Source organism: Scyliorhinus canicula, chromosome 9 (assembly GCF_902713615.1).
Source record: "Scyliorhinus canicula chromosome 9, sScyCan1.1, whole genome shotgun sequence".
Classification (NCBI taxonomy): Eukaryota; Metazoa; Chordata; class Chondrichthyes; order Carcharhiniformes; family Scyliorhinidae; genus Scyliorhinus; species Scyliorhinus canicula.
The window spans coordinates 94,736,035-94,749,770 of NC_052154.1; the positions used below are offsets into that span (position 1 = coordinate 94,736,035).

General features: G+C 48.8%; 2 protein-coding genes across 5 annotated transcripts in view; one reads left to right on the forward strand and one right to left on the reverse strand.

The window, feature by feature from the left end:
* Nucleotides 1-11,081, forward strand: part of LOC119971542 (zinc finger protein 345-like) — a 51,075-nt gene extending 39,994 nt beyond the window's left edge. For both annotated transcript variants that reach the window (XM_038807198.1, XM_038807200.1), the window contains 2 exons: nt 9,892-10,048; nt 10,135-11,081. In XM_038807198.1, the coding sequence (XP_038663126.1) occupies nt 9,892-10,048; nt 10,135-10,901 (924 nt within the window). In that variant the 3' untranslated portion in view covers nt 10,902-11,081. The remainder of the gene's footprint in view (nt 1-9,891; nt 10,049-10,134) is intronic.
* Nucleotides 1-13,736, reverse strand: part of LOC119971546 (zinc finger E-box-binding homeobox 1-like) — a 703,616-nt gene that overhangs the window by 183,231 nt on the left and 506,649 nt on the right. The window lies entirely within an intron of this gene.

Sequence of the window (13,736 nt, forward strand, 5' to 3'; positions counted from 1 at the left end):
CAAGCAGGTGACCATTGACCCGTACTGTCACTTTAATGGGGGCCACAGGGGGAGCTGCCACACAATATAGCTGCAGGCAGTCATCCTCCGTCTCCAAGTTCTCGGGAGTAGTTGCCGCACGTTCATCCAAATGAAAGGTACGGCCCCTGGGCTGGCCACAGTTTCGGTCGGAACGACGGCCCCTCTGGCGCCCCCAGGACTGGTGTCCGCGATGGGGTCGGCGTCTACAAGTCTGACACGGACATGGCTCCTCATCCATTGGTTCTGGAGAAGGCTCCCTTCGGGGTGGAATGTCTGACGGGCACTGGCGTCGATCCGGACGTCGCCTCGCCCAAGGTACCGCAGGGGTGCAGGGGGACGCTTTCGGAAGGAAGGGGTTGCGCCCCAAGGCATGCACCTCCATTCCCTATAGCTCCTGCATTCCTCGTTCTGCGCTCTCTCGGGACAATACTATTTGAATGGCCTGTTGAAAAGTCAATGTTGGCTCGGCTAACAACTTTCTCTGGGTGGCCGCATTGTTAATACCGCAAACCAAACGGTCGCGTAACATTTCTGACAAGGTCTCACCATAGTCACAGTGCTCCGCAATCCTGCGTAGCCTGGATAGAATGTCGGCACGGGATTCTCCTGGGGTCCTTTCAGCGGTATTAAACTGGTAATGTTGGACTATCGTGGATAGGGTTGGGTTAAAATGTTGCCCCACTAAGTTCACAAGTTCATCAAACGTTTTTGTGTTGCAGCCACCTGGGGTGGCCACGTCCCGATTCCAAAATGGATGCCCGCAAAGAGTGCAGGGAAAATTGGCCAGCTACAGGGAACACAAGCAGGTGCACGGTTTCCTGTGTATTAAGATTTGCAGAACCCAGACAGAACTGAAACCAATAGCCATTAACATATTATGCAGGAGAAGGAAGAGGCGTCAGTAGAGGAGCTGAAAACGAAGTGGGAGGGGGAACTGGGGGAACAGATCGAAGACGGGACATGGGCTGATGCCCTGGAGAGGGTAAATTCTTCCTCCTCGTGTGCGCGGCTTAGCCTCATCCAATTCAAGGTGCTGCATAGGGCCCACATGACTGGGACGAGGATGAATAGGTTCTTTGGGGGTGAAGATAGGTGTGCCAGGTGCTCGGGGAGTCCAGCGAACCATGCCCATATGTTCTGGGCATGCCCGGCATTGGAGGAGTTCTGGAAGGGGGTGGCGAGGACGGTGTCAAGGGTGGTGGGATCCAGGGTCAAGCCAGGATGGGGACTCGCGATCTTTGGGGTTGGGGTAGAGCCGGGAGTGCAGGAGGCGAAAGAGGCCGGTGTGCTGGCCTTTGCGTCCCTAGTAGCCCGGCGAAGGATTTTGCTACAGTGGAAGGACGCGAGGCCCCAAGCGTGGAGACCTGGATCAATAATGAGCGATCTCCAGAAACAATCAGAAACATTGAAACAATTAGGACCAAGTCAGACTCCCCGGCGCCAGCGGGGGCCAGGACAAAGGCAGGCCAACAAACACCTGGGGCCCGCCCAACGATCAGGGAACAACTCCAGTATTGGAGAAAATCGATGAGAACGATTGAGACCTGGTCCAATTAATTGGGACCAAGTCCGGGTCCGCCCAAAAGGGCGCGAAGCCCCTGGGACCTATAAGATAGCGTCCCCAAGTTCAGTTCGTTCTTCTTGGCCTTGGCTCTCAACGAGGAGTGACCTGCCTAGCAGCTGCATCAACCAAGTAAGTCTCAGATCAACGCACGCTACGAGATAGACGCTCCTAGCTACTATTCCGTACCAGCTCGAAGCCAGCAGAATCAGAACCAGACAAAGGCCATTGTTCCTCTGACCTGGTGGGTCTTTCGAAGCTAAGTATAGGCTTTTAGTAATAGTGACAGTTTAGTAAGTAATTTTATGCATGACTGTGTATAATAAATGTATATTGATTTCAAACTTACTAACTGGTGTATTGAGGTATTGATCAGCACTTGGCTTTGAACCTCGTGGTGGTATCAGAAAGATACCTGGCGACTCTAGAGCAAAGGTTATTGAAACAGAGCAATTAAGTAAAAGCATAACAAGCAATCGTGTCCGGCGCAGCTGGGTACGTAAGGCTCCTAATCACCCAAACGAATGCGGGCTGCAGGCGGTGAGCAATATGACTACCTGGCGCTCGTTTTCAGAGATGTTGTTTGCCCGGAAATAGTAATGCATCCGTTGTGCGTGCTGGTTCCAGCTTTCCAGCGCAGCATCAAAAACATCCAAACGTCCATAGAGAGGCATGGTGTAATAGAAAACAACTTCCAACCTGTATCCAACAAAAATCCAGGGAGGTGGCTGAAGCAGTGTAGACAGCTATTCACTTTAACCCTTGTCGCCAGTTTTGTGAGGGCCACGAAGAATCCATCACGAGTTTTCAGGATACAAAGAAATAACATTTATTTACAATAACATACAACAGCAGCAGCAACTTCCCTTGCTGCTCACTCCTCTCTCTCTAGCCGGTTCCAAACTGGCCAGTTCTATTTATGCAGGGAGTCTGCTAATGATTTCTCCGCCCCCCTCATTGTGGAAGCTCATACTCCCACAGGATTGTGGGATTGTCATTAGCCCCAGCCAATGGTAAGCAGGCAGGTTATAACAATAACCCTCCCTCAACCCGATCACCAACAACGAGGAGGGTGGTGTCACTGGAAACTTCCAGAAAACCTTTTTTGCAAAGCCCCGCACCTACATATGCCAAAAGGCCCACCCCCGTGGAATCCCAAATATCCCATCAATTCCTCCAAACTCATTGCTTCTCGGCCTTTTGGCTAAGTTCGAGCGTAGATTAAGCCTTTTGGCTCAGATCTGGTATGTCTCCTTTATGGGGACAATGAATTGGATTCAATTTGAATTGGTTTTTGGAACAGGCAAGGAGCTGGATTAGGGGTTCGCCTCTCATAGACACTCTGAGCCCTGGGTTAGTAACTCAGATAAAGTAATATAAAAAACTCCAAACTCACAAACTGCACTTCCAAAGATAACTCCACTTTATTTCCATCCACCCCCACTCCTCCCAAACCTGAAACCTAGCATCCAGCCTCGCTGGCTCAAACACATGATTGTCTCAGACCACCATCAATTTCGACCCCACCCACAACTTAAAAGTGCTGTTGAAATTGCCTCGCAAGCAAAAAGTTCCATTCTACTCGATCAAGGACCTTCTTTGCGTCCAGTGCCACCACCACCTCTTTATCCCCCTCTCTTGATGGGGAGAGCACCACATTTGCAAGCGCCGTACATTCGAGGAAACTGCCTACATTTACAAGCCCCAGTGACCTGCGGAAGGCACTCTTCCAACCTAAGCACCAACAGGCAAGAATCTTGGCATCCACATTTAGCAGGGGTATTGGCCGATACAACCCACACTCTACCAGATCCTTATCCTTTTTTAACAACAGCGAAATAGATTTCCCATCGTCTCTGAGAGTGCCCCCTTAGCCACAGCATATTCAAACATCTCCATCAACAGTGGCGCCGACCTATCCAAAAACTTATTCTCGAATATCTTGGGATTTTCCAGCCAGATCTTTCTCATATCCCCTCATAGCTCACCAAATTAATTTCTTAAGCTCCATCCTGCACTCTCTATACTTCACTAATGCCTCTGCAGACTTGCTCCCCTTAAACTTGTTAAAAGCCTCTCTTTTCCTTGTAAGAAGTCTTACAACACCAGGTTAAAGTCCAACAGGTTTAACCTGGTGTTGTAAGACTTCTTACTGTGCTCACCCCAGTCCAACGCCGGCATCTCCACATCATCTCTTTTCCTTCTCATCATATCCTGAATGTTTCTGGTAATTCATGGTTCTCTGGGTTTGTTATTACCTATTACCCAAGAGGGAACATGCTGGGCCTGTATCCTCCCCGTTTCACCTTTGAACCCCCCACTGCTCTTCTGTAGGTTCCCCCACAAGTAATTCTTTCCACCCTACCTTGGCCAGATCATGCCTTATTTTTTAAAAATCTACTCTTCCCCCAGCGTGGTAGTACAAGTGGATAGCACTGTGGCTTCACAGCGCCAGGGTCCCAGGTTCGATTCCCCGCTGGGTCACTGTCTGTGAGGAGTCTGCACGTTCTCCCTGTGTGTGCGTGGGTTTCCTCCGGGTGCTTCGGTTTCTTCCCACAGTCCAAAGATGTGCAGGTTCGGTGGATTGGCCATGCTAAATTGTCCTTATTGGCCAAAAAAACAGTTAGGAGGGGTTATTGGGTTACGTGGATAGGGTGGAAGTGAGGGCTTAAGTGGGTCGGTGCAGACTCGATGGGCCGATTGGCCTCCTTCTGCACTGTATGTTCTTGTTCTATGTTCTAATCCAAAACCTTTTTTTGCAACTTGTCCATTTCTTCGTTCAAAAACAAGTTTAAATTGCACCATGTTGTGGTCGCTATCACTAAAATGCTCCCCCACCAACACATCAACCACCTGTCCGGCTTCATTCCCCAGATAAAAGATACTTGTCGGCCTCCATGAAAGTGATGTTGGCTGAGAAGAAGATGTTTCAAGGGCAATTTGATAGGTTGACGACGGGCAAGGTGGGGAGGTAACTGCGGAGGGTGGGGGGTGCAGCACGAGTGTGGAAAGAAGGCGAGTCGTATGTTGGCCCACCAATTGTGGTGGCAGGCAGCGTCTAGGGAGATTTTAAAGATAAGGGCGGAGAAAGGCAAGGTAGTGGTGGAGCCGGAAAAGATAAATGAGGTGTTGAGGGGGTACTACGAGATGTTGTGTCAGGCCGAGCTGGGTGAAGACGTGAGGGAAGGTTTCTGGAGGGATTGGAGTTTCCAGAACTGGAGGAGGAAAAGAAGCAGGCTGTGGCTGAGGGAGGTGATAATAATCTTTATTATTGTCGCAAGTAGGCTTACGTTAACACCGCAATGAAGTTACTGTGAAAATCCACAAGTTGCCACATTCCGGCGCCTGTTTGGGTACACAGGGAGAATTCAGAATGCCCAATTCACCTAACAGCACGTCTTTCGGAATTTGTGGGAGGAAACTGGAGCACCCGGAGGAAATCCACACAGACATAGGGAGAACATGCAGACTCTGCACAGACAGTGACCCATGTGGGAATCGAACCTGGAAACCTGGCACTGTGAAGCAACAGCGCTAACCGATGGATTGGATGGATAGTATCAGGGGAATGCAGTCGGGGAAGGGTTTTCCAGCAGTTTGCGGCAGAGTTGGCCCCCTATCTTCTGGGGATGTTCAGTGTGTGGGGGGAGTTGCCAGCAATGTTGTCGCAGGTGGCGATTTAGTTGATCCTGAAGAAGGGAAAGGACCCACTGGAGTGTGGGTCTCACAGGCCCATCTCTATGTTCAACATCGATGTGAAAGTGCTGCTAAAGGTGTTGGCGAGTAGATTGGCGGGAGAGGTTTGAGCTGCTATGGGGCAGTGAGTTTAGGTATATGCAGGTGCAGGACCTTGCGTGAAAGGAGTGGCGGACGTTCCCCCAGTTACCGGAGTTCACTCAGTTAGAGCGATTTGGGGCAGGATAGGATTCGAGTTATATATGGGTTGTTAGGGGAGCAGGGCGAGGCACAAGTGACAAGTGCTGAGGATAAAGCGTAAGTGGGAGGAAGAGTTAGGGAGGGAAATAGGGTGGGGACTCTGAAATGAGATGATACGGCGAGTGAAGTCAACCTCTTCCTGAGGATGAGCTTGATTCAGTTGATGCACGGGTACACATGACTCTGGCGAGGATGAGTGGGTTCCTCCAGGAGGTGTCCAATAGGTGTAAAAAGTGTGGGAGGGGGCTGGTGAGCATCTGGAAAGGGCTGCGTGAAGCTGGAGAATTTTTGGAAGGCATTGTTTGAGACATTCCCCAGGGTAGTGGGGCGGAGATCAGACCGGACCTTGTGGGATGGCGATCTTTGGGGTTTCGGAGGAGCCGGAGCTGCTGGAGGGGAAGTCACCTTCGTCTCTCTGATTGTCTGGTGAAGGATGGTTGAATTGGAGGTCAGGGTGGCGGCCTGGCTGGGGGACTTGTATGTCTTTCTTGGCTGGAAAAGATTAAGTTTGAGTTGAGGGGATCAGAAGAGGCTTTTGAGGGGCCGGCACGGTGGCACAGTTGGCACTGTTGCCTACGGCACTGAGTACCCGGTTCAATCTCTTCCCCAGCGTCACTGTCCGTCTGCAGTTTATACAACTCAAAGATGTGAAGGTTAGGTGGATTGGCCACGCTAAATTGCCCCTTAATTGAACATAGAACATAGAACAGTACAGCACAGAACAGGCCAGAACAGGCCCTTCGGCCCTCAATGTTGTGCCAAACCATGATCACCCTACTCAAACCCACGTATCCACCCTATACCCGTAACCCAACAACCCCCCCTTAACCTTACTTTTATTAGGACACTACGGGCAATTTAGCATGGCCAATCCACCTAACCCGCACATCTTTGGACTGTGGGAGGAAACCGGAGCACCCGGAGGAAACCCACGCACACAGGGGGAGGACGTGCAGACTCCACACAGACAGTGACCCAGCCGGGAATCGAACCTGGGACCCTGGAGCTGTGAAGCATTTATGCTAACCACCATGCTACCCTGCTGCCCTCAAATTGGAAACAAAAATAATTGTGTACTCCAAATTTAAAAAAAGAGGGCTTCTCGGGTGATGGAGGCAGTTCATGACGTTATTTGAGGAGCTGTTCATCGTAGGAGCTTGGGGGTGGGGGGTGGGGGGGGGGGGGGGGGAGACGAGGAATTAAAAGGGGTAAAACTGTACAAACTGTTGACTGTTCTTTGATGGACTTTGTATTCTGTCGATGTGTATGTTTGAAATAAAATATCTTTTAAAAAATAACAGAGTGATGGTCTACCAATCTAACCATTCCCAAAACCCTGTCCCACCCTCTACCCAGACATGAGAAAAGGTAAGGGTAAGAGAGGATTTTTTTAAAAATGTGGATTAAATGGGAAGGTTTGAGATGACTTTTTGCTGCTGCGGTTGCGCCTCCGAGAGTCACAGTTGTTTACAGCATGGAAATTGGCCCTTCGGCCCAGCTTGTGCTTGCCGCCCAGTTTCTATCATAAGACATCTATCATAAGATATCTCTTGCCTTCTCCCCATAGCCCCAAATCCCTTATTAATCAAGAACCTGTTTTAAAGATACTCAGTGATTTGGCCTCCACAGCCTTCTGAATCAAAGAGTTCCACAGATTCACAACCCTCTGGCTGAAGAAATATCACAAAGCTTTTCCCACTTGCCTGCATTTGGCCTAGATTACTTATACCCACCCTGCCCATATAACTATCTAACTCAGGGGTGGGAAAACTACGGCACGCGGGCCGCATGCGGCCCGCCAAAGGTCTTTATGCGGCCCACCAAGATCAAGTCATAAAAAAAATTTTTTTTTTTTTTAATAAGGTTAATTGGGGGGGTGCTGTTGGGTTACTGGTATAGGGTGGATACGTTGACTTGAGTAGGGTGATCATTCCTCGGCACAACACCGAGGGCCGAAGGGCCTGTTCTGTGCTGTACTGTTCTATGTTCTATATGAGGCGCCCAGAATCATAACCGGGTGAAGTGCCATTTTTGAAAAGTAGAGAAAAAGAGGGCTAAAGGCAGGATGCCGCCAGTGGAAGCGCTGAGGTATGTGCCGCACGCTAATTGGTTACAACTGGGACTATTAATTAATACACTATGCTGCCCTTTTAAATTGTGAATTTCTGAATGTGGCCCTTGCACGGAAAAGTTTGCCCACCCCTGATCTAACTGCTTTTTAAAGGACAAAATTCTGCCCGCCACTACCACTGCCTCTGGCAGCTCGTCCCAGATGCTCACCACCCTCTGTGTGAAGAAATTTCCCCTCTGGTCTCTTTTGTATCTCTCACCTTAATCCTATGCCTTCTAGTTCTAGACTCCTCTACCTCTGGGAAAAGATGTTGACTATCTACCTTGTCTAGGTTCCTGGGAAAAAAGTCCCAGTCTATCCAGCCTCTCCTTATAGCTCGGACCATCAAGTCCTGGTAGCATCCTCGCAAATCTCTTCTGCACTCTTGTTTTGCTAAAGTCCATGTGAACAACATCAACTCACTTTCCTCATCTACCTTCTTGGTTACTCCTTCAAAAACTCAAATCGAATTTGTGACACCTGACCTTCCCCTAATTAGCCCTTGCCTGTCTAAATGCCTGTAGATCCTGTCCCTCAGAACCTTCTAACAACTTACCCACTGCAGAAGTAAGACTCACTGGTTGGTAGTTCCCAGGCTTTTCCTTACAGCCCTTCTTAAACAAGGGCACAACATTTGCTCCCCTCCAATTGTCAGGCACCTCTCCTGTGTCTGTCAATGATTCAAATATGTCAGCTAGGGTGCTGGTAATTTCGTTCCTGGACTCCCACAATGTCCTGGGATACATTTCATCAGGTCTCGGGGATCTATTTATCGTGATGTATCTGGGGAAAATAGATTTACTCAAGAGGTTCAGGTTGGCGCATTTCCAACCTCCAGCCACCGGGTGGCGTTTTACACAAGAGTTCCAGGCGTTTCTGCCCTTCTACCACCAGATGGAGCTTCTGCCTCCTTGAGATAATACTGGGCTTTAAATATGAGTGATTGGAGCCCTTTCATTTGCTTGAATTCTGTCCACAAATGCCAGCTGTACTTTAAAGAATGCTCTCCGTTCCAGCTCTTCTTACCCTTCTGGAGAAAGGATGAAAAGGTTGCAGACCTGGTGGGTGACTTCTTGTTTTCTTACTCCAGAAGTCTTCCACAAACTTGAGTGTTCTCTGCCTTCTCATTAGGAGAGTTTCACAGAACTGGCTTGGAGATTGAAGATACTGCCTGGCCAAAAGAGAGAAATAGCAGCAGAGAGAGAGAGTGCCTTCCAGCTGCAACCTGTCTGAAACCTTCTCAAAACTGAACTCTGCAGAATACCCGCCTCCTTTCCTGAAAGTATCTGACTGGCTTTACCAATAACTGGCAACGATAGGAGCTGGCTGAGAATCTGACAATGATTGGCTGCTTGCCAAATCTATCAAATTGACATCACAGAGGGCAGCACGGTGGCGCAGTGGTTAGCCCTGCTGCCTCACGCCGCTGAGGTCGCTGGTTCGATCCCAGCTCTGGGTCACTGTTTCTGTGGAGTTTGCACATTCTCCTCGTGTTTGCATGGGTTCCGCCCCCACAACCCAAAGATGTGCAGGGTAGGTGGATTGGCCACGCTAAATTGCTCCTTCATTGGAAAAAATGAATTGGGTACTCTAAATTTTTTTTAAAAATTGACGGCAATTTGGAGCATGACCCAAAATGACAATTGGCGAGTATTCCGCTTTCCTCATCCCCGACACCAATGAACTCCCCATAATAAAGCAGTCTCTCACCCCCCAACCCTCCCCCCCCCCCTCTTCCCCTCCTATCAGTCATGACCACGGCCCTGGCTCCATCTTGCAAGCGGGACCTGGCCCTACCCCTAGTCACTGTCAGCCAGCTACCCCTCCCAGAAACCCCCAACAACTACCGCTCAAAACCACTTCTCTCTACATACTCCCCATCCAACCCCCACTCCCATTCACACCTCCAGGCCCATCAAAACCTATTCACAAAGGTCCGACAGCCGCGGCCCCTCCCTCCACCTCACTCCGTTCACTAGCCATATCAAGTTTGCTAGCAACAAACCCCTCGCCCCACATACCTTGTACAAAAATTCAACAGAAACAGACTGTCACAGCTTTTGGTGGTTCAATCGCCTACGGTTTTGGCCAGCTCAAAGGGATGATTTTCTCCTCCTTCCCCAAAAGCGCAGAAAAGTATTCCGTCAGCCTCTGGAAGACACACGATCTGCAAATTCTGCCACAGTGACCTCTTCTCCAGGTCCTCCACTTTTGCTCTCAGCCCTTTATTATTTTTATTTTTCATTTTCATTTCTTTCTTTAGGTAAAGCTGGTCCATAATGCCCAGGGGTGCTCGTTGACTGGAGGGCGGGTTCCGTACATCAAGGAGCTGAAGGAACAGGAGGAGTTCACCAGGAAGCTGTTTGACCTCTCTAACTCCACGATAACCAATGGCGGATCAGATATGGGGATGAGTGAAGGTGATGTCAGCAGCTGAGTGTTTGAACCATTGGGAGGTTAATTTATGTGACAAAAGGTAATCATTGTGATTTTCTTCCCCTGACAGATACACAGGTGTCCATGGACACATCAGAAGGTGATGGAGGAGGGCTGGCAGCAGGGTCCGAGATTCTTGAAAGAGCTGATGAGGAAGGGACAGAGGTTAATACCTCACAGCAATGTGGCATGGCAGCTGAGACAGAATCAGTGGAGGAGGGAGAGGAGTGTCAGGAGGGTAAGGTGTCTGATTTTGAGGGTAGTGTTGGTGAGTTCAAGTTAAATATTGTGACCAGTGTGAAGGAGGAGGTCTGTGATGCTCTGGCTGCTGTAGTGGAGGGAGGGAGTCCAGATCCTTCTGGGGGTGAGGAACCTGCGGCTTTGGGAGCAGAAGCTCCGCAGTCTCCACGATCACACGGACAACATCAGGCCCACGCTGCTGGTGAAGAAAATGAAGATGATCTGAAACCTCATAAGCACTTACATCAGGAACAGGTTCAAAGTACAGAGAGTTATCAGGCCACTTCTACCTTGCTTCAACAAACTTTGACTGAATTTAAGACGGATGTTAGTCAGAATCTGGAAAGACACAATGAGGTTCTTCAGCATCATCTCCAAAGAAACAATGAGATTCTTCAGCAGCAGAATGAGGTTCTTTGTCAGCTTCTGCAAAGAAGCAATGAAACTCTGAATGAAATGAGGCAGATTCTGTCTCAGATTGTAGCACCTGTACCTTCTGGCCAGCAGCAGCCCAGTGCAGAGACATCTGCTGCTGGACACGGCTCTGACACAGGAGAGGCCACATCACGAGGACGGGGGAGACGCAGAAGGAATTAGGGTCACTCCCTCCAACATTGACTCTTTGACCCTATTATTTCATTGTCACCTGATTTATCATAAGATCATAAGACATAGGAGCAGAATTAGGCCACTCGGCCTATCGAGTATCTCCACCATTCAATCATGGCTGATATTTTTTTCATCCCCATTCTCCTGCTTTCTCCCCATAACCCCTGATCCCCTTATTGATCAAAAACCTATCCATCTCTGTCTTAAAGCCACTCAGTGATTTGGCCTCCACAGCCTTCTGCGGCAAAGAGTTCCACAGATTCACCACCCTCTGGCTGAAGAAATTCCTCCTCATGTCTGTTTTAAAGGATCGTCCCTTTAATCTGAGATGGTGTCCTCTGCTTCTAGTTTTTTTCTACAAGTGGAAACATCCTCTCCACGTCCACCCAATCCAGGCCTCGCAGTATCCTGTAAGATTCAATAAGATCCCCCCCTCATCCTTCTAAACTCCAACGAGTACAGACCCAGAGTCCTCAAGCATTCTCATACGACAAGCTGTTCAATCCAGGGATCATTCTTGTGAACCTTTGGACCCTTTCCAAGGCCAGCACATCCTTCCTTAGATACGGGGCCCAAAACCGCTCACAATACTCCAAATGGAGTCTGACCAGAGACTTATACAGCCTCAGTACATCCTGGTCTTGCATTCTGAATGCTAACATTGCATTTCCCTTCCTAACCGCTGACTGAACCTGCATGTTAACCTTAAGTGATTGTGAAGAAGGACTCCCAAGTCCCTTTCTGCTTTTGATTTCCAAAGCATTTCTCCATTTAGAAAATAGTCTATGCCTCCATTCCTCCTTCCAAAGTGCATAACAAAGTGCATAATTTTCCACTCTGTATTTCATTTACCACTTCTTTGCCCACTCTCCTAGCCTGTCCAAGTCCTTCTTCAGCCCCCTGCTTTCTCATTACTACCTGTCCCTCTACAGATCTTTGTATTATCTGAAAACTTAGCAACAGTGCCTTCAGTGCCTTCTTCCAGATCATTAATGTACATTGTAAAAAGTTATGGTCCCAGCACAGACCCCTGAGGCACACCACTAGTCACCGGCTGGCATCCTGAGAAAGTCCCCTTTATCCCCATTCTCATCTTGAATATTCTTTTCTCTTTTCAATCTGGATATTTGTTCGTCACAGCAGAGAGCCTCTCCATTTTGAGGAAATTGACGGGAAAGGGTCGAATCCGGAACTCCCGCCCCATGGTCATTGCTATTTTACTTGGATCAAGAATGGGGTTTACACATTTCATGAGAGGCAGCTGCCCATAGAAATCAGCAACTGCCTCCATCCGTGTGTGTTCGGAAACCAAAGATAGTTTAAGGGATTTATATTAGTATGGGTAAACATTAGAAATAACATTATGTGGGTTTAATTTAATGTTTCTATGCCTGAAAAGGTATCTATAGTTAGATTTCATGCTGGACAAAGGTGTGTGTGGGGGTTGGTTTCAGTTCAAACTGGAATTTTATTGTGTTTAGAGAGCTGCAATGTAAAAAATAAATATAGTTGCTTTGTAACTATAGAGGTCCTTGCAGAGAGCAAGAGAGCGCTTTCTTTGTCGTTTAGTTTTCGCTATAAGTCAGAGGCAGTTGGTTTCAGGCAGCACGAAATAGAACATCTCTCTCAGCTTTTCTATGAGAAAAAACATACATTGGAGGAATGGTTAAGGCAGCCAGTGCCACCCACCCCCTGGGAAGTAAGGGAGTGTGCACCATCCAATTCCCATTAACTCATAACTTGGGCAGCACGGTAGCACAGTGGTTTGCGCTGTTGTTTCACAGCGCCAGGGTCCCAGGTTTGATTCCCGGCTTGAGTCACTGTCTGTGTGGAGTCTGCACGTTCTCCCCGTGTCTGCATAGGTTTCCTCCAGGTGCTCCGATTTTCTCCCACAAGTCCCAAAAGACGTACTTATTTGGTGAATTGGACATTCTGAATTATCTCTCAGTGTACCCGAACAGGGGCCGGATGTGACGACTAGGGGATTTTCACAGTAACTTCATTGCACTGTTAATGTAAGCCTACTTGTGACTACTTGTCACTAATAAAGATTATTATTATACAGGTGTGAACGCCTCCGATAATTGGCAGCGGAGCTTCCCCCTTAATAGGAAGGCTCCACAGGATAAAAACCCCGGCCTGGATGTAGGTCAGGGAGGGTGAACCTTCGGGGCGTGGGAGTTTAGTAGTTATCTTAATGAACCTCCAAATGCTGAGCTCAAATTTATGGATTCATTGTCGGTGGTCCAAATAAAGGTTTGGACCAAATGGACCCACAGTTGGCCCGGATCCGCAATATGATTTGTACGGGGCCCAGCACCAGGAGTTATAATAATAATCTTTATTAGTGTCACAAGTAGGCTTACATTGACACTGCAATAAAGTTACTGTGAAAATCCGCCAGTCGCCACATTCCGGCGCCTGCTCGGGGACACTAAGGGAGAATTCAGAATGTCCAATTCACCTAACAAGCACGTCTTTCAGAATTTGTGGGAGGAAACCGGAGCACCCGGAGGAAACCCACGCAGGCACAGGGAGAACGTGTAGACTCCCCACAGTGACCCAAGCCGGGAATCAATCCTGGGACCCTGGCGTGTGAAGCAACAGTGCTAACCATCTGACGGTTTGAAGGCCTACACCTCCAAACTCCCAGAACTCATGGAATCCTTTGGGAGATAAGGGCGGTCGTCTTGGGCACAGGCAAATGACCTGTCTACAGAACCTCCATATCAGACACCCAGGGGTGTCCAAGGTGAAGAGGCACACCCGCAAGTTACAACTGGCAGCCGAACATCGACACAGATATAGAGAAGCTGGCCCAGC